The sequence below is a fragment of the Cupressus sempervirens genome, chromosome 7, assembly GCF_028749045.1.
Source record: "Cupressus sempervirens isolate cs-2001-9-10 chromosome 7, ASM2874904v1, whole genome shotgun sequence".
Classification (NCBI taxonomy): Eukaryota; Viridiplantae; Streptophyta; class Pinopsida; order Cupressales; family Cupressaceae; genus Cupressus; species Cupressus sempervirens.
The window spans coordinates 145,889,680-145,913,740 of NC_143124.1; the positions used below are offsets into that span (position 1 = coordinate 145,889,680).

At 37.8% G+C, this 24,061-nt stretch overlaps 1 protein-coding gene across 2 annotated transcripts in view; it reads right to left on the reverse strand.

Moving 5' to 3' along the window:
* The window catches only part of LOC149545941 (magnesium/proton exchanger-like), a 281,445-nt gene that overhangs the window by 141,701 nt on the left and 115,683 nt on the right, over positions 1 to 24,061 (reverse strand). For both annotated transcript variants that reach the window (XM_089790886.1, XM_089790887.1), the window contains one exon: positions 366 to 442. In XM_089790886.1, coding sequence (XP_089647012.1) covers positions 366 to 442 — 77 coding nt within the window. The remainder of the gene's footprint in view (positions 1 to 365; positions 443 to 24,061) is intronic.

Genomic DNA, 24,061 nt, shown 5'->3' on the forward strand with positions numbered 1-24,061 from the left:
AGGCAATAATAATTGTATATTATTGAAGCATATACACCAATCTCTTTCCATTATACTATTTCTCTTTTCTAGTTAATTCAGATATAGAGAGATTTCTTCTTCATTGCCCTTAGTGATGGCTTTAGAAAAGTATACTTGATTTCCTATTTCTAATTCACTCTGCAAAAGATATTGATGATAGACATTGCATTGTTCTAATAAATTGTAGTTTTTACCCTCTAACATCACCTTATCCTCTGTGCATGCTCTCATTTTGTTTCCCCAGAACAAGAGCTCTAGATCATTATGACATTATCACTAAGAGCCAAGGAACTCATGACAAGATTAAAATATTTTTCACTAACTGTTTTCTGAATTTAACTTACAGTAAGTGCATCCTTCAGCTGTTTGAGGAAGACCAAAAAAATATTTACTTCTTTTGTACCAGATGGAACATTGAAATCTGCACAAAATTCAGAATGAAGAATGTATAACTTGTATCTTATAGGAATATAGGAATCATAGAAGCAAAACTATGTCTAGGAAGAAATGAAACAATAGCCAGAAGCTCTGATTTCTTGGTTGTATTTTTTGAAACCTAAAGGAGAGAATAATAACCAACATCAGCTCAATTTTAAGCTAAGAAAACCCTCATTGTTTTCTAGTTCAACAATGAGATCAATAGAATTAGTATGTTGCTTTAAAATTCTACCTCAAAGTGCATATTAATTGGCAGCTAATATCTCATGGTGTTTCTGGGCAGGGATGGTTGAAAAAATGTTGATAATAGGGGACGGAAGAACATTTTAAGATCTAAGCTAAAAAAAGGAAAATCCTAAAGATAAGAAATTCTTGTGCATTCCATTAATAACATACCTAAAAGTAAAATATGAACTCCAAATTTCTAAAATGCACTAAGTTGCAAATAATTCATCATGTATACAGTCCATAAGATTAAAGTTTAAACCATAGTTACAAAATATAGTTTGGTGTATAGACTTTTTGCACTAGCCAGATTTGTAGAATAGATCTGGCATTTTTCCATAGGAATTTTTCCCTTACCATTTTGAATTGTTTTAATATCCAAAGCTTTTGAACTCCCAATTGAATCAATTATTTTTTAACCTGTTATAGTTTTAAATTTGCATCATTCAATGCGATACAAAACGATATAGATGTGCAGTAGAACAACTCTTTGAATACAGGGAAACTCCTTGCAAAATAAAAACTAACCTGAAATTGGACATATAAATTACAATATTTACGACATAATTTTGGGGGTGATTTATGTTCACGGTGTATAATATTTCAATGTCTCTAATGAGGAGTTTTCTCTATTTTCTGATTTTCTAAAAAGAAAATACAACCTAAAACAGAAAAATAAAAATGAAACCCATGGTTGAAAGCTTTGTGCCAAACCTTCAATGGTTGATGAATAACTTAAGCTTCACCACAAACTAGTGAGGTTCATTTCTAGAAAATAAATAGTCCAAATGAAAGGGCTGATTACAGTCTGATACATGATGGACAAACAACATAACACCCTCTTATATGCAATTACACTGAGATCTAAGTAGTCTATGCTCAGAACAAGTGCTGATATGACTGAAAATAAATGAATTACCCCTCGAATATCAAGGAACATTCAAGAATGGAACCTGTTGAAGTGAGTTTTATTCCACCACAACATACAGAATCAAACACTTAATGTTTCGAAGTGAAACACCAAATATTCAATCCTCTCTTGATATAAGGTCATTTCTCATGCTAAGCTTGCAAAGTAAGATCATAAAATGACTTGAAGGTTCCCTTCAAAGGTGGATACTCGCTCAGTGAAATAATATGATTTGCTGGTAATCACTTAGGGAACTTACTTTATTCATTCAATGGACATCAACAATGAAACGTGGACGGACTTGGACTCAACTAGATGTAGCTTAGTCAGCGACTCCACCCACCTAGTGCAAGCTTCTAAGGATATACTCAAATAATTTTCAAATCAATATTTTCCCTCTTCAATCTCATGAATGGATACAGACTAAAGATTGGATATCAATTGAAGTTAAGTACTTTCACTAGCGCACCACACAAGGCATTCCTACCATCGGCAAGACGCTAGTGGCCTAATAGGTAAACATCCACAATTCTTTCATCCAACTAAACTACTTCTAATCAACATGAAATGAAATCCTAAGTTAAGTGAGGAAATATGGATCACCATGCAATAATGCAAACTTGATCACAACAATTCACCATGCAAGACACAAAAATTGAAAGTAGAGCAAATTTGGCATTATATTCACAACTATTCTCCAACAAGTCCTTTACAAATGAGAGGAGTGGGGTTTATATAGGAGCCACAATTACAATGAACGACCAAGATTGATTTAAAATCAAGGGCCAAGATTAATCTATTACAAACCCTAATTAGGGCAACCAAAAGTAGCCAATAGAAAAGAAGCACCACAAAATGAACCAATGAAAAAATTCAAAGGCTTGGGGACCAATTATAAACGTATAAGCCGCCAAGTCAGTGTACAAGTCATCACCCAAGATGCAGACTTCCTTGCTCCTCTCCTTTCTAGCAAAATCAAGGAACTTGAGAAAAATTTCACTAAGTTCCTCAATGTCGCTACTAGGAAGGCCTCCATGAACTCTTAAATTCTCAATGTAATCTTTGCCTCAATTCCACCACCTTACCCTAGGGATTCTTCATCATTTTTGGACTTCTTTCTCTTCAATGGATGGACTTTGCAGTGCTTGAAGTCCTAGTATTTTCACCTCAATTGTTTGGAATTCTTTTGTCTTCTTCATCTTTGGATTTGATCCTTGGAGAAATCCCTTGAACACAATAACATCTTCCTTGGCATATTAAGTCCATTTCCTTGTGTGGCTCTATCATCATCAAGATCACTCCCCTGATGAGAGTCTTGTCCTTGAATTCCTTCTTTCTCTCAACCTCAGATGATGGTTTGATCTTTGGATACTTCCTTCAGCTTGATCCTTGAAGTTTCTTTCCTTTGTTCTAGTTTTGGAGTGCATCATCTTGAAGTGTGGTCCTTTGGACTTAATTGCTTTGAGGCTAGTCCTCTTCCATTGCTATACTGGGCCTTGAGCTTGAACTTGTCTTCCAACCTCTTTTGTTCACTTCTTTGTGACTATCCCTGCTCTTAGTCCAAACATGATTCCTAGTACAAAGCTCAAAGTTAGTAAGGAATAAAGACCTATGAAAATATTCAGTTTATATCAAGAAACTGCTTGAATGTATCCTTGGATTAAACAATTAATTTTACACTTAATTTTAATGAACTAATCCAAGGGAAGCAACAATCAAAATGCAAACAAGAATATCAAAAGACCAAAGATCCATAATACTTAGACAAACTTATGAATTCTGGTTTTCAAATCAGTAATGATAACATCCTCAAATCAGTCCCCTAACTTATCAAATTAACTCCAAATCATGACCTGAGATTCATACAAAACCTTGGAAATGAACAACAATTCAATCATGACAACGAACTAGTTACTTGGAAGGCTTAAAACTTCTGAAGACAAGTCTGTAATTTCATTTTAATTCTTCTTATGATGATCCCAGCATTCCAAACTAAGCAAAGTCCAAGTTGGTGAACAACAAACAAAATCATCAAGTGCTAAAACCAAGTTCATGATAAAAACTAACCAAAATTTTTCTGAGGACAAGCCTGAAAATGATTTGTAACTGATCCAAACCATGCCCAAAATCCATGCACTATAATTGTAACTAATGTTTGGAACCCGAGTTTGTGCTTATTCGTGAGTTAGAACAATAATCCATCACTTAGACTAATAGAATCAGACTTAAGCAAAGTTCTGATTTTCTGAAGACAATTAATGGTCAAGTCTGAAAATTAGTTTTAGATGGGCTCCAACTTTAATCCCAACATAATCCAATCAATACATGGGAGTTCTCATAGGAGCACGAATGGATTTGACCTAGGACAAACCTTATTGTCACGACAAGAGAAGTCCTGATTTTCTGAGGACAAGTCTGCAACATACCTTTTCAGATCTTTGTATGGCCTTTGAATTGACCTCTAGGTGACATCCACAAGGTGCTAGTATAACTTGGGTCAGACGGCAATGAATCGGACAAATCCAGATCTAAAGAAAAGTTGATTTTCAGAAAATTGTCCTCAGACTTTTTCTTGTAACAGCCTTACCTCAGACCCTAAGTGACTGAAATCATTTGGAAATGGTAGGTTTTAATGTCAAGATTATTCTGCAATTAATCTTGGGCAGGTTAGTTCCTTTACTTTTAATAAATTTTCAAAGAATATCGCCCCTGTACATGGATGCTTCAGATTTGCTCTGATGGAAAAGGTGTTTCAGACTTGCAGATGGCTTAGAATGTGTCTCAAGATGTTACCAAAAGCCTACAACAAGTCTAGGATCAGATTGCAGACAAAAAAACAAACCAACAAAATTAGAATTTTCAGACCCAGTCTTCAGATTTTTATTCATGGCAGCCATGCCTTAGACTTTCACTGACCAATAATGGTTGGAAATGATGAGCAATGGGGAGGAGAAGACTCAGCAAACAAGTTTGGACAGATTCAGCTTATAAATTATTTTCCATGAAATTTGAAAAAAATATTGCCCCAGTGAAAGTCTGCGAATTCAGGTTTAAAATCACCTTGCTTTGGGCCCTTTAATGTCTTCAAAATGATGTCAGATGACTGGGAAGTGATCCCCAAACAAGTCCAGCAAGTTCGGCTTTGAATTGATTTTCTAAAAAAAGGCCCATTTTCAGACAGTCTGCAGATCTGGGCCTGCAACACTCCAACTCACCCCCTTAGTGCCCCCAATGTCACAAGAAAAATGGTCTTCTTTTAGCCTCAAATCGGTCTCCACTCATGGGGATATCAATCTCCTTTCGAGATCTTAGAAATTCTCTACCATCCAATTCCAGCCACCTTGAGTTGGAATGATGTTGCCCCAGCTCTTTTGCTCCAGACTTTCCGCCACTTGGCCCTTTGTCTTTATAAATCCTTGTGATTTTTCCTCTTAGTTCATGGCCTTTTAAAGGGGTTTAGCTTGTTGATTTACCTCCCACAAGCAATGTGGGATAAAAGTTTGATACCCTTCTAGAGGCTTCTTACTTTATCAATTTCCCTTTATTTACTTTATTTAGTAATTAAAAAGGCCATAAAAGGGAAAAACGATGAAGGTATGGATTTCCTCCAAACAAAGGCCAAGTCCACATTTTCCTCTCCAACACATCATCCATGGACCTGAAGGTCTCATCCACACTCCGCCTCTATCCTTGTAAAGTTGGAAAATCAATTAGGATTTGGATAGGATTCATTCTATACTTAGTAAAATTTGATCTTGTTTTGCTATCACAAGGGGGAAAATCCACCCTTGTATGGACATTCTCAACAGAAAAATTTCCACATTTGCCCTTGGATGGAAAATCCACCTCAGTCTGGACATTTCCAACACTTCGAAAAATTTTCAAGGTCATACTTGGGGGAAAATCACCACTTGTCCGGATTTTTCAAACACTTCGAAAATTTTCAAGCCCAGATCCTCCAAAGTGGTGGAAATTCATGGTATTCTTGGATTTTGACTCCCAACACATAGAAATTTTCTTGAAAATGCCAATTTAATGAGAGAAATTTGATTTTGACTTCCCACTTCAGAATCACAACTTGGAAATTCGGCCTCTGCGTTACCCCTCAGTTTTAAAGCTCTAAATTGCCAAACTTACCACTAAAACCTAACTAGCCTAACAACAACAAGCAAAAAGATGGGCTCGCTATTTGCAATGGGGTGATGGTGTGAAAACGTCACAACAGAACCCAAGGTTATTCACTGATCTGAATTAAACAAGAAGTTATCACCTTCAACATGCCTCAATTAGATCTCTGTGGACCAACTTGCACAAAAAGTATGCAAGGTGAAAACTAATTCATGTTGTTAATTGATAACTACTTTGGATTTACTTTGGTAACATTTTGAAAGAAAAACTAAAGCAACAAAGAAGTTTAAGATGTTTAAGGCCTTTAATAGAAAAGAAAACTGGATTAAAAATTAAATGTCCAAGGTGGTTAGTTCACCTCAAATGAATTTGAGGAATTCATTGAAAGAGATGGGATTAGAAGACATTTTTCGGAGAGAAGCAGAGCATATAACAGTTCATATTTTAAATTAAGTACAAATTAGAGTCAATCGTGAGAAGATTCAATATGAACTTTGGAAAGGCAGGCCTTGCATGGTTAATTACAATAAATTATTTGGTAGCAAGTTCTATATAAGGATAGATGAATGAAATTTAGGCAAGTTTAAGGCTATATACATTGAAGCAATGTTTCTTGGCTATTCTTCAATAAGAATAGCTTTTAGGTGCTATAATGAAAGATTTCACAAATTGAAAGTAGAAATGTTTGTGATAACATACATCATGGAGAAATAACTCAATAAGTTGATCCTAAAAAAGGAAAAAGTTGCACAGCAGAAGAGAAATAATTTGAAAACGAGAAATCTTTAACACTAGCAAAGGCACCTAAAACACCCTCAAAGTTTGTTCAAAAAAATAATCCAGAAGACTTCTTTTCTGACGACATGGGTAATATATTCAAACAAGGAAAAGGTTGGCGACCACACCATAACATATGTCTTTCTAAAATTGAACCCAAAGATTTTGTGGAAGCTATCAAAGACACAGATGGGGTAAGTATGATGGAAGAAGAATTAAATCAAATAGAGAAATGAAACTTCATAACTCATTTGAAGACCTAAGGAAAAATGTAATTGGTAGTAAGTGGGTGTTCAAAAATAAGTTTGAATGAAAATGGTCAAATGATAAAGAACAAATAAATGTTGGTATGTAAAGGTTATGCCCAAGTAGAATGGGTTGACCTTAAAGAAACATTTGCTCAATTGCATGTCTATAGGCCATAAGAATGTTCCAAGCAATTGCTTGCCACAAAAGCTTCAAAGTTTACCGATTGCTCTCAAATCAGTGTTTCTGAATGGACATCTTGAAGAGGAGGTACACATTGAACAAGCTGAAGGAATCATCTTGTCAAAAAAAAACAAGAGTACATGTACAAAATCAAGAAAGCTCTTTATTGATCCCAAGGATTGTTATTCTCGTTCGGAAAAATACTTGCAAGAACAAGGGCTCAAAAGAGGTGTAGCAGACAGCAATCTCTATTTTTAAATTGAAGCTGATCATAAATTGATTATTGTAGTGTATGTAGGTAATATCATCATCAAAGGCAGAAAAAATAGAACGTGTGAAGACTTTGCCTTCAAAATGCAAGAACAATTTGGAATGTCCATTTTAGGTGGACTCTCTTTCTTCCTAGGATTACAAGTATCTCAATTTGGTAATGAAATTTTTAGTTTACAAACTATGTATGCCAAAGAAGTGCTGGAATTTTTTAGAGTGAAGGATTCTTACCCTGTGAGTATACCAATGGCCACAAAATGTAAGTTAGGAAAGAATAACGAAAATCCTGAAGCAAATCATTCTCTCTATAAGAAGTTTTCTTTATATAACAACCTCCGGAGCTTATATGATGCAGGTAGTTGAGATGGTTGCAAGGTTTCAAGCACCTCTAAATAGACACAATATACAGGCAGTGAAGAGAATATTCAAATACTTGAAAGGAATCTTGATTTTTGGTTTACAGTACCCAAGAGGTGAAGACTTCATCTTAAAAGCACATATAGATGTTTTGATTGAGCTGGTAATTTGGACAATAGAAAGAATACTAATGGAAATAAATTCTTTTTGGGCAATAGTCTTGTTCTATCATCTAGTAAGAAATAAGCTTTAGTCTCTCTATCTACTGCTGAAGAAGAATACATAGCAGAAACTACATGTTGTGAAGAGAACACATTTATATTGTCAAGGTCGGGGGACAGGGGAGGGGAGGGGGGGTGAATCGATAAAATAACAACTCTTCCAAAATATTTTTTTATCCAAACAGTTAGCTTCAAAAACTGAAATAAACAATTATGCGCATGAACAAAATGATACAATGATTTATGTGGAAACCCAATGCAGGAGGAAACCATGGCAAAATTATTGCTTTGTATATAAACTTGTTCTTTTACAATGTTTTGTAGGCACCAGCCTACTAGAGGCTACAACCTCTACGCTTATGAACACCGACTCACCGAAAGCACCAACTCCCACACTTCGCAGACACCGACCTACTAGAAGCACCAACTCCCACACTTCGCAGGCACCGACCTACTAGAAGCACCAACTCCCACTGCTTTGTCTTTGTGAGCACCGACCCACCGCACACAAACTTCTTTTCCACCTTGTCAATGTTGCTTTCTTCAACAGATGATGAACACTTAATTCAACTACTTCAATCTAATACATATATGCTTAGACCTTTGCTTGTATTTGCAGATACCTTCCTTTATATCTCTGTCAACTAAGTAACAACTTTCCTTATTTACCAATCTTCTTTATACCCTTTTTCCTTTCCACATTCTTATCACTCTTTTATTTTTAATCCTCACATACACTTCATATTTTTTATATTATCCTCAACACACCTTCTGTCTTCTACTCTCTTCTCTATTGATTCCATTTCTTCAACTTTTTATTCTTTTCTTATTTCTTACTCATTCCACTTTTATATTCTTCTCCATCTTTTATATCTTTATTATAACTTTTCTGTGAAATGTTGTAGCTTTTCATTCAAAACAACTTTACTCTCCTAAATATAATCATGTCAATTAATATATGGTGGTTCCTTTGTCATTAAACTGATTCTTAAATATGACTTCTTGAACAACATATCACTGTCTGTCTTTGAACTTAGCACACATTAACCTAATCTCTTATTGTTTTGCAATGGCTGTTTAATTAATCTTTCAATATCACTATTATCTAATCCACTGACTTCTCTCTTGTGCAATGACTTGTTAGTCAACTTCTTGTTGCTGTCAATCTCAGTATTATCATTCCCAATCTATGAAATGCTCTTATTGCTTTTACTACTCTTACAAAAGTAATTCTTACTGTGCAGCTTTTTCTTTATCGAGCTTTCTTGAATATTAACCGTTCACATTTAATAATAAATCATTCTTTTAATATCTTGTGAATTCCGTGAAACTCCATATGCTGACTGGAAACTCTTGATTCCTGTGCATCTCTAGTATTTCACCTTCTTTCAATATATTTTTTCACTTGTCACTGATTGTTCTAATAGCATACTTATCCTAGATGCTTAACATAGCTATATCAACTTATGCTTGAACTGTGTCTTTGATTTGTCAGTTGTGCTGGAAGAAGTTGTCTCTATCAGCATCCTCAATATGTTTGGATTAACTGCTGAATACTCCTGACTAACTCATTTTTGTTTCTTAGTCGCTGCTGTCTAACATTTTTTCTTTTCAAATCATTAATCAATGTTGCTCATCCTTATAGTAATCGCTCCAAAAGCAATGCTCTGTGTAATAGATGTTTACTGCATTGGGGTAAATGAATTAATGCATACAGACAATGAACAGAAATATGTAAAGCAGTACTCCTTTTATTATTCGCATATGCCAAAAAATTACATTATGCTTCCAATGATGATTACACTTCTTTTTTTTCAAATTTTTAAAAAAAATTCTCCCTTTGAGTTTCACCATTCTCTGATAACGAGGGGATCATTCTAGCATAGTACATCTTTAGCTTCGAACTATTGACTGCCTCTGGTATTTCTTGTTTGTCTAAAGTCCACAACTTTATTGCTCCATTATCACCTACCTCCTGGATCTGGTATGGCCCAACCCTTTTGACCTTAAACTTCCCCGGTTTGATTTCGTTTCGTCCGCTATACTTCAACACCAGCTGATTTGGTTGAAACTTAATTTCAAACGCTTCTCATGCCCTATCTTCCGCTTGTTTTGTGTCACCTCCATGGCCCATTGTGCCTACAATCGCTTCTCCTTGAGTTTGTTCGGATTATACAACCTTTCCCTAAGGCTTTCCATGTCGCATACTATGAATTTTTTAGAACCTTCACTCTGTACTGCTGAAGTTTTTATTAAACCCTTCCTCTTTGTTTCCTGTGCAGACCTTATGATGTGTTTTCCTTGCTGCCAGCACATTTCTACTATATCTATAGTTCGACATAACATTTTCTTTTTGCGTGGTCCGTTTATTGTGTACCGTACGGTGGAATCTTTCCTTTTTCTGCGTTCATATTGTATGTTCTTCCCTTCAACTTTTGTCATAACCGCCTTTCCTTTTTCTGCTTTTATGTATTCCTTCATACATTCATTTCCCTCTTCTTTCTCACCTTCGTCAACCCTTAACATATTATAGCTCGAAAAGAGCTCGTAATCCTCCATCTGCCAATGGAAAAGGCCGTTCACCGAATTCAAATCATTGTTCGTCAATCCACCTTCCAACTATGGGACTCCTTCCTTATTGGGTTCCAAACGCTGCTTTCCTTCATCCTCTTCTTTGGAATCAGATGATACGGCTTCTTCGCCCACCATTTGTGTGTGTAAATCAATAATGAATCGTCGTTCCCTGCTTTCCATTAATAGTGTATTCTTCTTCTAGTCATGCTTAACCTTTGCTTGTACAAGCCATCCCCAATCCAAAATGGTGTCATATCCTCTCCTCTTCAGTGGATGACAATGAAATTGAATAGGAACAGCTGTGTTCCAACAGTCACTGGTTGTGCGATCAGGATTCCCAACGGTTTGATCCCGTGCTGGTCTGCCGTGAGCAAATGAAATGTAGGTGGCCACAACGTTGGCTGTCCTAACCTCTTCCAGGTATCCTCCAGTAACACATTCACGCCAGACCCTTCGTCCACAATTGTGTCTATCAAAACAGTTCCTAGAATTCCCATCTTGACAACCACCAGATGTCGTTTGGATGTAAGGGCTAGTAGCATTGGGTCCGCTACACTTGCTCCGCTTTCCTTCTCCCTTCTGTCTACTATACTTGCTCTACTTTCCTTCTCCCTTCTGTGTTCTCCTAGTAATTTAGTAGTCAGAGCAATGTTTGTGAGTGCCGATCGAAGTTGAGGCATTGTGAGCAGCAGATCGTTTATTTTGACTGGTACTTCAGTTTGTAATATCTGTCGTATGATGTTCTATTCCACGCAGTTCCTTGCTGAGGTACCGGTAGTGTCCTTCAAATGTGCTTTCTTCGCCTACGTTGCTTTCTCAATTTCTACCTGCGCTTCTTTCAATCTGTTCTTTTCTTCTGTCTGGTCGGGATACAGTTTTTCTTACTCTCGTGTGATTGCCAAAACCTCCTCTTCGTCCGTCTCGATGGTGATCAAATTTACTCTTGATTTCGAGCACTTGGCATCTTCATGATCTCCAGGACCGCACCATCTGCATAACAACTTTGGTGCATTTTCCGTTGTAAAGTCTTAGGCAAAGTGGCCCCACAAATTGCATGCTGAGCATTGTACCATTGGGCGACCGTTCGCATCGTACTGAATTCGGCTATGGCTCCCATTATTATTGTTGGCATTATTGTTGTTTTGCCCTTGTCTATTATTTCTGTACCCTCCCGACGTGGCACCCTCATTATCGGTGTTTTCGCTCCCTCTAGACGTGGAAGCCTCCTGTGTTAGAAGCACTTGTTGAGGTCCTCTTGTTTTCATATTGAAAGGGCATCCTTTTAGGGAATGTCCCATAATTTGGCAAATCTCACAGAACTGGCTCTTCGGACAGGATCCCTTCGTGTGACCTTCTGTCTTACATTCTGTGCACCATAGCTCATTTCCCTTTGTTACTTTCTGCATATTCTTGAATTCCTTCATCATTCTAATCATATCCTTTTGGAGATCTCAGACCTTCTTGCTACCCTTTTCTTCATCACTGCTATCTTCTTCCAAAGACGTGTCATCTGAGTCGAACGAGCTACTTTTCTTCTTCTTTTTTGTTTTTTGTTCACTTTCTCTAAGTCCATCACCTAATTGTATGCTTCAGTGTATGATGATGGTGGCACAATTTTCATTTTCTTCCTCAACTCCGGTCGTAGTCCTTCAATAAACCATCTCTTCTTCAGCCCATCTGTCAGCTTACTTTCCATTTTATTTATTAATTCTTTTAGCTTTCTGGCATATACACGAATGGTTTCATTTTTTCCTTGTTTGGTGGTGTAGATTTCTACTACAATTTCATTGTCGTCGTGCAGCAATTGAAACTCGGTGATAAATTCCTTTTTAATGTTCGTCCATGTATTTAATTTCTGGGGATCAGCGTCGGCAAACCAATCAACTGCTACACCCCTTAGGGTTGCTGGAAATTGTTGCACCCATTCATCTGTGTCAATTACACCATTCGCCCTCCAAATTGTTTCGCATGTAATACAGTGTTTGATTGGATCGGTCATTCCATCACCATCAAACTTTGGCAACTTCTCCTTCAATCTTGCCATTATTACTTGATTGTGTGTACGGGTGTTGTTTGGCACTACAACACCGGTGCTATTCTGCACTCCCACACTAGTGCTTTGCACTCCCACACTAACGCTCTGTACTCCCACACTGGCGCTCTGTACTCCCACACCTGCGCTTTCTCCAATAGTTGTCTTATTTCCAACAGCTGCATTCTTTCATGAAGAAGGGTCTTCATTAAGCGAAGTTGTCCGTTCCGGAAGTGTATCGCGGACAAGAGTTCACTCTACGCTCGTGCTCCCTCAGCACTCCAAGCCATGCGAGTTAATTCCCTTCCATCTAGATTCTCTTCCCTTGGCAAATACAAGTTCAAAAATTCTTCCTTTTCTTCTTCCACCAATTCCACCCACTATCGAGTCTCCTTCAACAATTCCTTAGTGCTTCGGTATCCGTCGGCAATTTGCTGAAACCTCCATCTACATTCAGCCTGTTGTGCCAAAATTAAATTTTCTTGTGCAGTGCGCATTCCATCTTTTCCCTTAAGCTTATTTCTATCCTTGTTAAGTTGATTTGACATTAGTCTTCATTCCTCTACCTTCGTTCTAGGTCCATCGGGCAATAGTGCCAAATGTTTACCGCATGGTGTAAATGAATTAATAAATATAGACAATGAACAGAAATATGTAACAACAGTGCTCCTTTTATTATTCACATATGCCAAAGACATTACATTATGCTTCCAATAATGATTACAACCATGATCCAAAGTTGTACATATACCATTCCAAAGAACCTTCCCGAAGGGGCCCGTCGGCTACATAACAAGAACCTTCCCGAAGGGGCCCGTCAGCTACATAACAAGAACCTTCTTGAAGGGGCCCATCAGGTATATAACAATTACCAATGACATCAACCCGTCGACTACTCAATATTTACCGACGACAATAGACAAGTCTCACCGCTACCAAAGACGCTGCTTTCCAGAATTAAATCACTTACTCATAAAATGTTGTTTTTATTGGGCCTGTCCAATTCATCTACCTTTGACTTTGTTTTATCACAACTTATCTCTTTGATGTGCCATGGCTTTTGAATCAACTCCCGATGGCACCTACGGCATATGATGTGCAACCCCTTGGGTAATTTTCAAATATTGCAGCTGTATTAATAACCAAACTATGCTATGTCTATAACATCGCAACCTTCTCACAAGTTCCGGTGGATTATCTCATGACTTTGAAACATTTGAACATTGATCTGTATTTACATTTTTCTGATCAATGTCTTACATGACTGACTTTGAAACATTCCAACATTGATCTGTATTTAAATTTTGCTGATCAATGTCTTACATGGCTCCTCCATCACTGACTTGAAACTCCACTAATGTATGGTGTATGGTTTCCTTGTCTACTACAATCTATTTGTTCTTTCTTCTCTTTGATACCTGTCGCTGCCTTATATATATGACTCCTCCCTTTGTTAGATTATTGATTTTCAAGAAAAATTCCTGTTAATTCTTAACTTCTCATAGTCGGACTCTCAATCAGAACACCACTGAATATATTAACTCTGCAATATGGTTCGCTGATCTGTCCACTTATTTGTATGATGTGTATCTAGTCCTGGCTTCGTTGACTTCAGATAATCCTTATTATGCTGAAGGACTTCATTTTAAAGGTAACTTCTGAACTTTTCTATATTCATCTTTAATATCACGATACTGTACATTCGAATATTATTCACATAACTTATATCTTCTTAACTCATCAAAGACACTAATGCTTGCTGTAGCCATTACTTGCTATATATTATTAACTCGTCAAATATACTATTACCATAATTGCTTTCAAATATTCCTTCTAATCAACAAATAAAGCTGCTCATTGCAGTCATTACTTGCACCATCATTATTCCCATTTCATAGTTTCATCTTATTACCATTTGATTGTTCCTCTTTATAATACTTTTATCTTCGAAATACCGTTGGCATTGATGTTGTCACTTGTAGTTTATCTCATTCTCGTGAAATCTTTTGACATCAGTGACAATACTTCAATTATGTTGTACTCAAGTTCTTGGATGCAAAAAACATGAAAGATACCAAAGTGGAGTATGATTGCCCAATATCTAATTTTGCGTCCATTGATGCACTCAAGGGCTAAACACATTCCCATCAAATACTGTTTTTGGAAGGAACAAGCAGCAGATCAACAAGTGAAATCAGGACATGTTACCACACCAGAAGAGGTTGCAGATATATGTTCAAAGCCTCTTCCCAAAGAAACTTTTGAGTTTCTTAGGCAAAAGTAAAGGGAAATATGCTCTCCTTCTAGCCATTAAAGGGATCTATATGTAAGGGGAAGCTCATTGTCACACCATATTGTAGCTCTATTGTAACAACCTGCTTTGTTCTGCTATTTTAATGTCTATTTCTTCCACTGGAATTTAGTCAAACGATTGCCTTGCAATTAAATTTTTTAATAGTTTTCAGCTTGATGTTGATTAATGGTTTCTCAAGATTGTTTGTGATTCATATAAGATGCAGATAGGAGGCAACATAAAACCATATGCAGCTAATAACCATGACCATTTATTTTTTTCTTGTTTCCAGATTATCAGAAAGTTACAACTACCATAACAATCATATCTTGTCATTAAGCTCAACACATTATATCAATTATAGAGTTCAATGATGGTCCATACCAATTGTGGCTACAATCGTGTTAATAGTTCTGAAATTGCTACAGTAACTTGCAGCTACAGTACCGCGCTACAGTGATTTGGCTGCTACAGTAACTCGCTGCTATAGTACTGCACTACAGTGATTCGGCTGCTACAATAACTCGCTGCTACAGTACCGCGCTACAGTGATTCGGCTACTACAAGAACTTGCTGCTACAGTACCGCGCTACAGTGATTCAGCTGCTACAGGAACTTGCTGTTACCATGTTGAATCTCAAGACCATATCTTTCAATGGCGTCAAGATTTCCAGCTTGAAGGGATTTCGTCCTTCAAACTATTGAGATATAATCTCTAGAATATTACCCAATTTCTTTGATATTTCCAAGCATGAATAAATGAGAGCTATCCTCTTTCTTTTAATCCCTTCCTCACTTGCTCCGTGCTTCCGTCTTGCCAAATGTGGGATAATACATGAGTTTTAATATTACTTCTTTTTTTGCTTTTACAAAGTCCATGTATGTACTCAAAAGGGGGACTCTTGATTTTTTATAAAGTGACTTTATGAAGCATTATAATATTTAATTTAAATAGTCACTTTACCGTTGTAACTTCAAACGTTAAAATAATATACCAAATAAACTCGGAATCCCACATATAATAGCTCATCAGAAAGAGCCCAACAAAACGCATCTCATCCTGTCACTGAAAATTGAAGGCACCGCATCCCCCTATTGGCTTATTAAGAATAGTAAGTCTTTCCGAAAACCAAACAAACGAACTCCGTTTGGCCTGTAATTAAATTTGACTAGGCCAAATAACCTTAGGATCCCTTTTGAAGTCCTGGTTAGCCCTCGGGACCATACAAGAATGGGCTAACAACAACATACATCCAAACTGGCTAAGTGGGGGACATTACAGTCCGCCCCTCTTGAAATTGCTTGTCCCCAAGCAATCTCAACTCAGGATGCTGAATAATCTCCTCTGCCTCCCATGTCGCATCCTCAATTGGTAGGTTCCTCCACTTCACTAGGTACTCCCTGATAGTCCGCCTGTGAAGCACCCTCTCCCTAGAGTCAAGTATAGCCTCGGGAATCAAGATAAGCTTTCCCTCATCATCGAGAGGTGGCAATACTATTGAAGGTACCACATTATGCCCCAATGCCTTCTTAAGGCGTGACATATGGAACACGTTATGCACTTTACTGTTTGCAGGCAGCTCCAACTCATAAGCTACCTCACCCACTCTCCTGATTACTTTGAATGGTCCATAGTAGCGTGGTTTCAATTTCTCTGCTCCACTCCTCTTGAGAGAGGACTGTCTATATGGCTGTAACATGAGGTACACCATCTCTCCTACCTCGAAAGACCTCTCAACCCTGTGTTGATCAGCATATTGCTTCTGCTAATTTTGTGCCTTTTGCAAATTTTCTTTCAAGGATTGCATAATGTCCTGACACTCCTGCAATATATCCTTGGCCTTAGGCACCCTACTGTCCCCAAATAACAAATCCAAAAAATTAGGAGCATCATACCCATACAGTGCCATAAAAGGGAACATTTGAATACACATATGGAAAGAGGTATTATAGCACTACTCCCCTAGATGTAGCCACTTCACCCTAGCATTCTGCTCTCCTACAATGTAGTTTCGAAGGTACCCCTCAACCCATTTATTCACTATCTCTGTCTGCCCATCAGTTTGGGGGTGGTAACTGGTACTCGGAGTTAGCTCTGTTCCACACAACGTGAACAACTCCTGCCAAAAGTGGCTCATAAACCTACTATCCCTATCGTTGACTATGTTCCGTGGCATCCCATGTAATCTAAATACCTCTCGAAAGAATAGCTCTGCTGTCTGTAGTGCTGAATATGTGGACGAAATCGCAAAGAAATGTGCAAATTTTGTCAATCTGTCTACCACAACAAAAATACAATCCCGACCCTGTACCTTTGGAAGGCCTGTGATAAAATCCATGGAAATGCTATCCCACTTCTTCTCTGGTATAAGTAGGGGCTGTAGTAAACCGCCTAGAAAGGAATGTTCCTGTTTGTTCCACTGACACACTGGGCACCCTCTAACGAACTATAGCACTTCTGACTTAAGCCCCTTCCAAGTGAAGCGCTCTCTCACCTACCAATATGTCTTAAAAAAACCTGGATGTCCTGCTAATGGTGAATCATGAAATGCTCTCAAGATCTTTTGCTTCATGGTAGACCCAGGTACCAAATAAATCCTTCCCTTGTAAATGATCAAATCATTTACAACAGTGTATCAAGTATCCTGAATAGCTCCTTCAATAACACTAGATGCCCAACTATCCTTGGCATACTCTGCCAAGATCAACTCTCTCCAATCATCCATGACTATCCCAACAGCAAGCAAATGAGGCCTTCTGGATAAAGCATCTGCAACAATATTTTTCTTCCCTTTAACATAGACTATGTCAAAATCATAGGCCTGTAACTTACTCACCCATTTCTGTTGCCTATCATTAAGATCCTTCTGTCCAAGGAAATGTTTCAAGCTATTATGATCCGTTTTTACTGTGAATCAGCTCCATGCTAAGTATTGCCTGAACTTAGCTGGTGCGTGCATGATTGCTAACATTTCTTTGTCATAGATGCTGTAAGTTCTCTCAACACCTCGTAATTTCCTGCTCTCATATGCGATGGGATGTTTGTCCTGCATGAGGACAGCTCCTACACCCTCTCCCGAGGCATCACACTGCAGCTCAAAAGGCCTGGTGAAATCTGGAATGGCTAAAATAGGACATGTACTCATCAGCTCCTTGAACCTGTCAAAACAATCCTGAGCCCTCTCTGACCACTTGAAACTGTCTCTCTGTGTCAAATCTGTAAATGGTGCTGCTATCTGTGAAAATCCCTTCACAAATCTTCGGTAGAACCCGCAAAGCCCAAGAAATCCCTTGAGTTGTGAAGTGTTCCCCTGATCTTGTCTGGGTCAACCCGAACACTTTCTGCACTAATAATATGCCCTAGATAGAGCAACTCTGTCATCCCAAACTCGCATTTACTCATCTTGGCATACAATGACTCCCTCTCTAGAATGTTGAGCACTGCATCAATATGCTTCAAATGTTCCTCCCAAGTACGGTTGTATATCCGTATATCATCAAAAAAAATCAACACAAACTTCCTCAACTGATCTCTGAATACTCTATTCATACAGGATTGGAAAGTGGCAGGGGCATTAGTCAACCCAAAGGGCATCACTAAGAACTCAAAATGTTCGTAGTGGCATCTTAAAGTTGTCTTCTCCACATCTACCTCTCTAACCCGTATTTGGTGATAGCCGGATCTCAAATCAATCTTAGAGAAGTAGCATGCACCATGCAATTCATCAATAAGCTCATCAATGCGCAAAATAGGGTATCGGTTCTTGATTGTCTTCTTGTTTAGCTCCCTATAATCAATGCACATCCTCATTGTACCATCCTTCTTCTTCACCAATACTACTGAAGAAGCGAAAGGACTCTTGCTTGGCCGTATGTGCCCCATGTCAATCAACTCCTTGATTGCCTTTTCTATTTCATCCTTATATCTTTTTGGATGGTGGTAGGGTGTGATGACGATTGGCTTAGCCCCTTCCTCTAACTCAATAACATGCTCGATTCCCCTATCCGGGGGTCTCCCTGGAGGTATCTTACCAAACACCTTAGTATGTTTGGTTATTATTTTTTGTACATCAGGTGGATATTCTTGTTTATGCTGCTCTATCACCTCAGGCATTACTCTGAACTCTGCTGTCCACTACACCTGGTCGTGTCTGAAGAAACTTTGCATCCGCTTGAGTGACACCACTCGAAGTCTCCCATCTGACAAACCTCTGAGCACTATCTTCTTACCATTTGCCTCAAACCTCATTTCCATTTTTTGGAGGTTAAACGTAAACTCTTCCAGAGATTTCATCCAATTCATCCCAAGCACCATATCCTGATCACCAATGTTGACAACAAAGAAATCTCCCACCATGTCATAATCTCCCAAACGAAGATGCAAGTTGGAGATTTTCTGGGTACACTCGATTTTGAAGCCATCAACAACCATCACCTTAAATCCCCTATGCTCTTCTGTATGTAGCCCTCTGCGTGACACAAACTTCTCATCAATGAAGTTATGTGTTGCCCCTGTATCAATGAGTGCCACAAATCTTTGTCCATCCAAAGTTCCCCTAACTCTGAAAGTGACGGCCTCCTGTATACTGGACAACTGAGCTATCGTGCTATCACTGCTTGCTTCCTCATGTGAAGAATTATCATCTCCATCTGATTCTAATGACTGCTCTGAATCTCCATCCACTGACTCTTTGGCTGAAAACTACTACATCTGCTTAGCTTTTGCTTTCAATGGACACTTATGTGACAAATCCCAAGGCTCCCTGCAATGAAAACAAAGCTTCTTCTTCCTGAGATCATTAAGTGTCTCATTGTCCAACCTCTTACTTTCCTCCTTAGGTGGTTGAGCCTCTCTATGAAAAGGTTTACTGTCCTTATCTTTCCTCGAAGGGAAACTCTCTACCTGGAATTTATTTTTAGAAGCTGAAGAGGAATCCATGTCACGAGCTTTCTTAATGGCTTCCTGCAAAGTGGGAGGGTTGAGAGCTTTAATCCACCCTCTCAACGGATCAGCTAACCCATCCATAAATAGAACCAGTATCCTCCGTTCAGATACATTTGTTACTAACACTGTAAGTTTCTGAAACTCTGAAATGTATGTTTCCAATGATCCCCACTGTTTAAGCTGAGCTAACTCCTTGAAATGGAGTTCTGGATCCTTCCTATCAAAACATTCAATCAGTCTCTCCGTAAACTCCACATATGAGGTAATGTGTGCATGACCCATAGTGACCATACCACGATGCCACCACTCGTGTGCTAACCCATCCATATGAATTGCTGCATACTTAATAGCTTCTTCCTCAGGCATAGGGTTCAATTGAAAGTATGTGTCAAGCTTTTGAACCCAAGCTCTTGCTGTAGACTTCTCCGAGCCATCATAATATGGTAACTGAAGTTTCCCTACTTTCTTTCGTAGCTCATAGCTCTGGTTCTTGTCATGTCCACATGGCATATGTTTCATCCGCACATCCATATACTCCCTAAAGGTAATTGCAGCAGTAAAATCTAGACCTCCGGCTTCCCAATCTCTCCTCAACTGGTCCTGTATATCAGTGATCTGGGGCTCTGGTACGGGCTGCTCTGGAGCTCTACGAGGAAATGTGGGAATCATGGGCCTCGAACTCACTGTCTTAGCTTGCTGGGGTGCATGACCAAAATTGTTCCCAACTTGTTCACCTCCATTATGTGTCCCATCCTGATTATTCCCATTCTGATTGTTACCATTCTAATTATTACCATTCTAATTATTACCATTCTGATTATTTCCTCCACCCATGTTAGCGTTCAACCCCATTTGATGGGCCATCATCTGCATCATAAGCTCCAATCTCTGATTTTGTTCCTATGCCCTCTGTTCTGCTAATCGCTGTCCCTATGCCAAGGTCTCTAATAACTGTAAGAATCTTTCCTCTCCAGGATCCCAAGCATTCTTGTCTCCCATATTGCCAATAACCTGTTCACCTGTATCAATATGATCCTCTAGATTTCCCTGCTCCTCTTGTCCTGTGTTTAGACGAGCCCTGGTTCTTCTTAAATTATAGTGATGAGTCAAAGGTTGAACACTCCAATCTGTCATATCACCACCTGTTCATTGTGTTTGTACCCACTAGGATGGCAGGATAAACAAGCTCTGATACCACTGTAACAACCTGCCTTGTTTTGCTATTTTAATGTCTATTTCTTCCACTGGAATTTAGTCAAACGATTGCCTTGCAACTAAATTTTTTAATAGTTTTCAGCTTGATGTTGATTAATGGTTTCTCAAGATTGTTTGTGATTCATATAAGATGCAGATAGGAGGTAACATAAAACCATATGCAGCTAATAGCAATGACCATTTATTTTTTTCTTGTTTCTAGATTATCAAAAAGTTACAACTACTGTAACAATCATATCTTCTCATTAAACTCAACATATTATATCAATTATAGAGTTCAATGATGGTCCATACCAATTGTGGCTACAGCCGTGTTAATAGTTCTAAAATTGCTACAGTAACTCGCAGCTACAGTGATCCGGACTGCAATAGTAACTTGCTGCTACAGTACCGCGCTACAGTGATTCGGCTGCTACAGTAACTCGCTGCTATAGTACCACGCTATAGTGATTCGGCTGCTACAGTACCGTGCTACAGTGATTTGGCTGCTACAGGAACTTGTTGCTACAGTGCCGCGCTACAGTGATTCGGCTGCTACAGGAACTTGCTGCTACAGTACTGTGCTACAGTGATTCAACTGCTATAGGAACTTGTTGTTACCATGTTGAATCTCAAGACCATATCTTTCAATGGCGTCAAGATTTCTAGCTTGAAGGGATTTCGTCCTTCAAACTAGTGAGATATAATCTCTAGAATATTACCCAATTTCTTTGATATTTCCAAGCATGAATAAATGAGAGCTATCCTCTTTCTTTTAATCCCTTCCTCACTTGCTCCACGCTTCCGTCTTGCCAAATGTGGGATAATACATGAGTTTTAATATTACTTCTTTTTTTCCTTTTACAAAGTCCATGTATGTACTCAAAAGGGGGACTCTTGATTTTTTATAAAATGACTTTATGAAGCATTATAATATTTAATTTAAAGTCACTTTACCATTGTAACTTCAAACATTAAAATAATATACCAAATAAACTTGGAATCCCACATATAATAGCTCATTAGAAAGAGCCCAACAAAACGCATCTCATCCTGTCACTGAAAATTGAAGGCACTGCATCCCCTTATTGGCTTACTAAAAATAGTAAGTCTTTCCGAAAACCCAACAAGCGAACTCCGTTTGGCCTGTAATTAAATTTGACTAGGCCAAATAACCTTAGGATCCCTTTTGAAGCCCTGGTTAGCCCTTGAGACCATACAAGAATGGGCTAACGACAACATACATCCAGACTGGCTAAGTGGGGAACATTACATCTATGGATGCCTTTTCCATTCATGTCAAAGGGGGAGAATTGGATCAATAAGGCAAATTGAAGCAAAGGGGAGCAATGTATAGTCAATATCATCGCTTTGAGAGGATTTCATTAATGATAAAGGTGGAGATTATTGGACAAATCACCACGGATTTGTCATCGATGTCAAATGTTATGTCAAAGCACACTACATTCTCAAGAAGCAATTTGTGAACAATAATAAAGATAAGAATAGAGTCATTGAAGTTTACATCAAAGATTTAAACTAATTAGTGTTGGACTACCATACAGCCATAACAAGCACTTCCGTAATGAATATCAGCAGCAACATATTAATAACATAGGCATGTATTTTAATAAAGAATGTGGGGATCTTATAAGATGGCGAGTTCATAAAAGATGGCAACTACAAAGGTAAAGGAATATGTTAACAACAATTATTATCAACAACATTTCTTAAGGAGATAACTATTTATAAAGAGAGATGGAAATAATCAATAGTTAGCATGAATAAGCCAAAGAACAATGATTATACAACACTATGTTGTTGATTCTATTAAAGGTGGTGATTCATTAATATGTAGTATTTCTATTAAAGGTCAATTTAATCAAAGGTAATGACTCATTATAATGTGCAGTAAATTAGTTTGTAAATAGTGCTTCACTAAAGGATGTGATTTGCATATTGTAAAGTGCATTCACTGAGCAATAAATATAATTATTGTGTTAATACTATTTTATTTAGTATAGAAGTGACTTATTTTTAAAAGTTTGCTTCTCTCGGAGAAGGCACTTCATATGTGGAAAGTAATGTCTTTCAAAGAAAAATACATCTCTTGGAAGGTGTAAATGGAGATGGTGAAAGGTGGAGAAGAGTGTATATTGTGGAAAAGGAGCAAAAAAAATGCATCATGTACACTAGACTTATGAGGAGCAAGTTGTGAGAAGATTGTGTTAAGTTTATAGAAGATGTATAATTAATTTTAATGTGGAGATTGTGATCATTTTGTGGTATATTTTGTTTGGAATATTTATTATCCATGAGCCTGCCATTGCAAACCTACTTGTTAAGAGCAGCCAGTAGAGGAGCAATCAGAAGATTGCATTTAGATTTCGTCCTCCCATTTAGATTGCATTAAGATTGATTATTCTAAAAACTGACTATTGTTATTTCTAGTTGCTTTTATGTTGCCAGAAGTCAACATTAATAGTGGAGATCATATTTGCATAGGACCCAACATTCCTCTAAAACAATTGAATTTATAATGTTTGTTGATATCGCAATTTCTAAAGTTTGGGTCAATTTTAATATTGTCAAGAAAATAAAATAAGGAGCCAACAAAATAATGAGGGATGATTTATTATTTCTTTCGAGCTTATTGGAAAATGTAATGTCCCCTTTTTAGCATTCATAGCATGATGTTGTCGTTAGCCTATTTCCCCACGGTCCCGTAGGCTAACCAGGACATTAAAGGGGCTTAGAGGCCATTTGGCCTATTTAGTTTCAGTTGTAGGTCTTTCTGAGGGGTTTTGAGGACCCTTTGGGCGTACTTACTATTTATTGTAAGTCATCTTGGACATGGGCGGACATCCAGTGGCAACGGTATGTCGATGGTAATTGTTTAAAATCGACAAAAAGATTTGTTTATCATTGATAAGATTTGTTATGCATTGATAAAGCTATTTTATAAAGTTAAATTTAAATATTTAACTTTATTAATGCATAGACTATAGTTTGTGGAAAATATTTAAATTAAATGAGTCCTCTTTATTTTATAACACATTGGAGACATAAGTTACATAAAGGGAGTTATGTTTTATCCCACATTGAGAAAACAAAGGATGGAGCTCTTGTGAGAACACTATAAAAGAAATGGAAGAGCTTCTTTTATACATGGTTGGAAATATCAAAGAAATTGGGAAACTTTTTGGAGATTGTCTCAATAGTTTGAAAGACGAAATCCCTTCAAGCT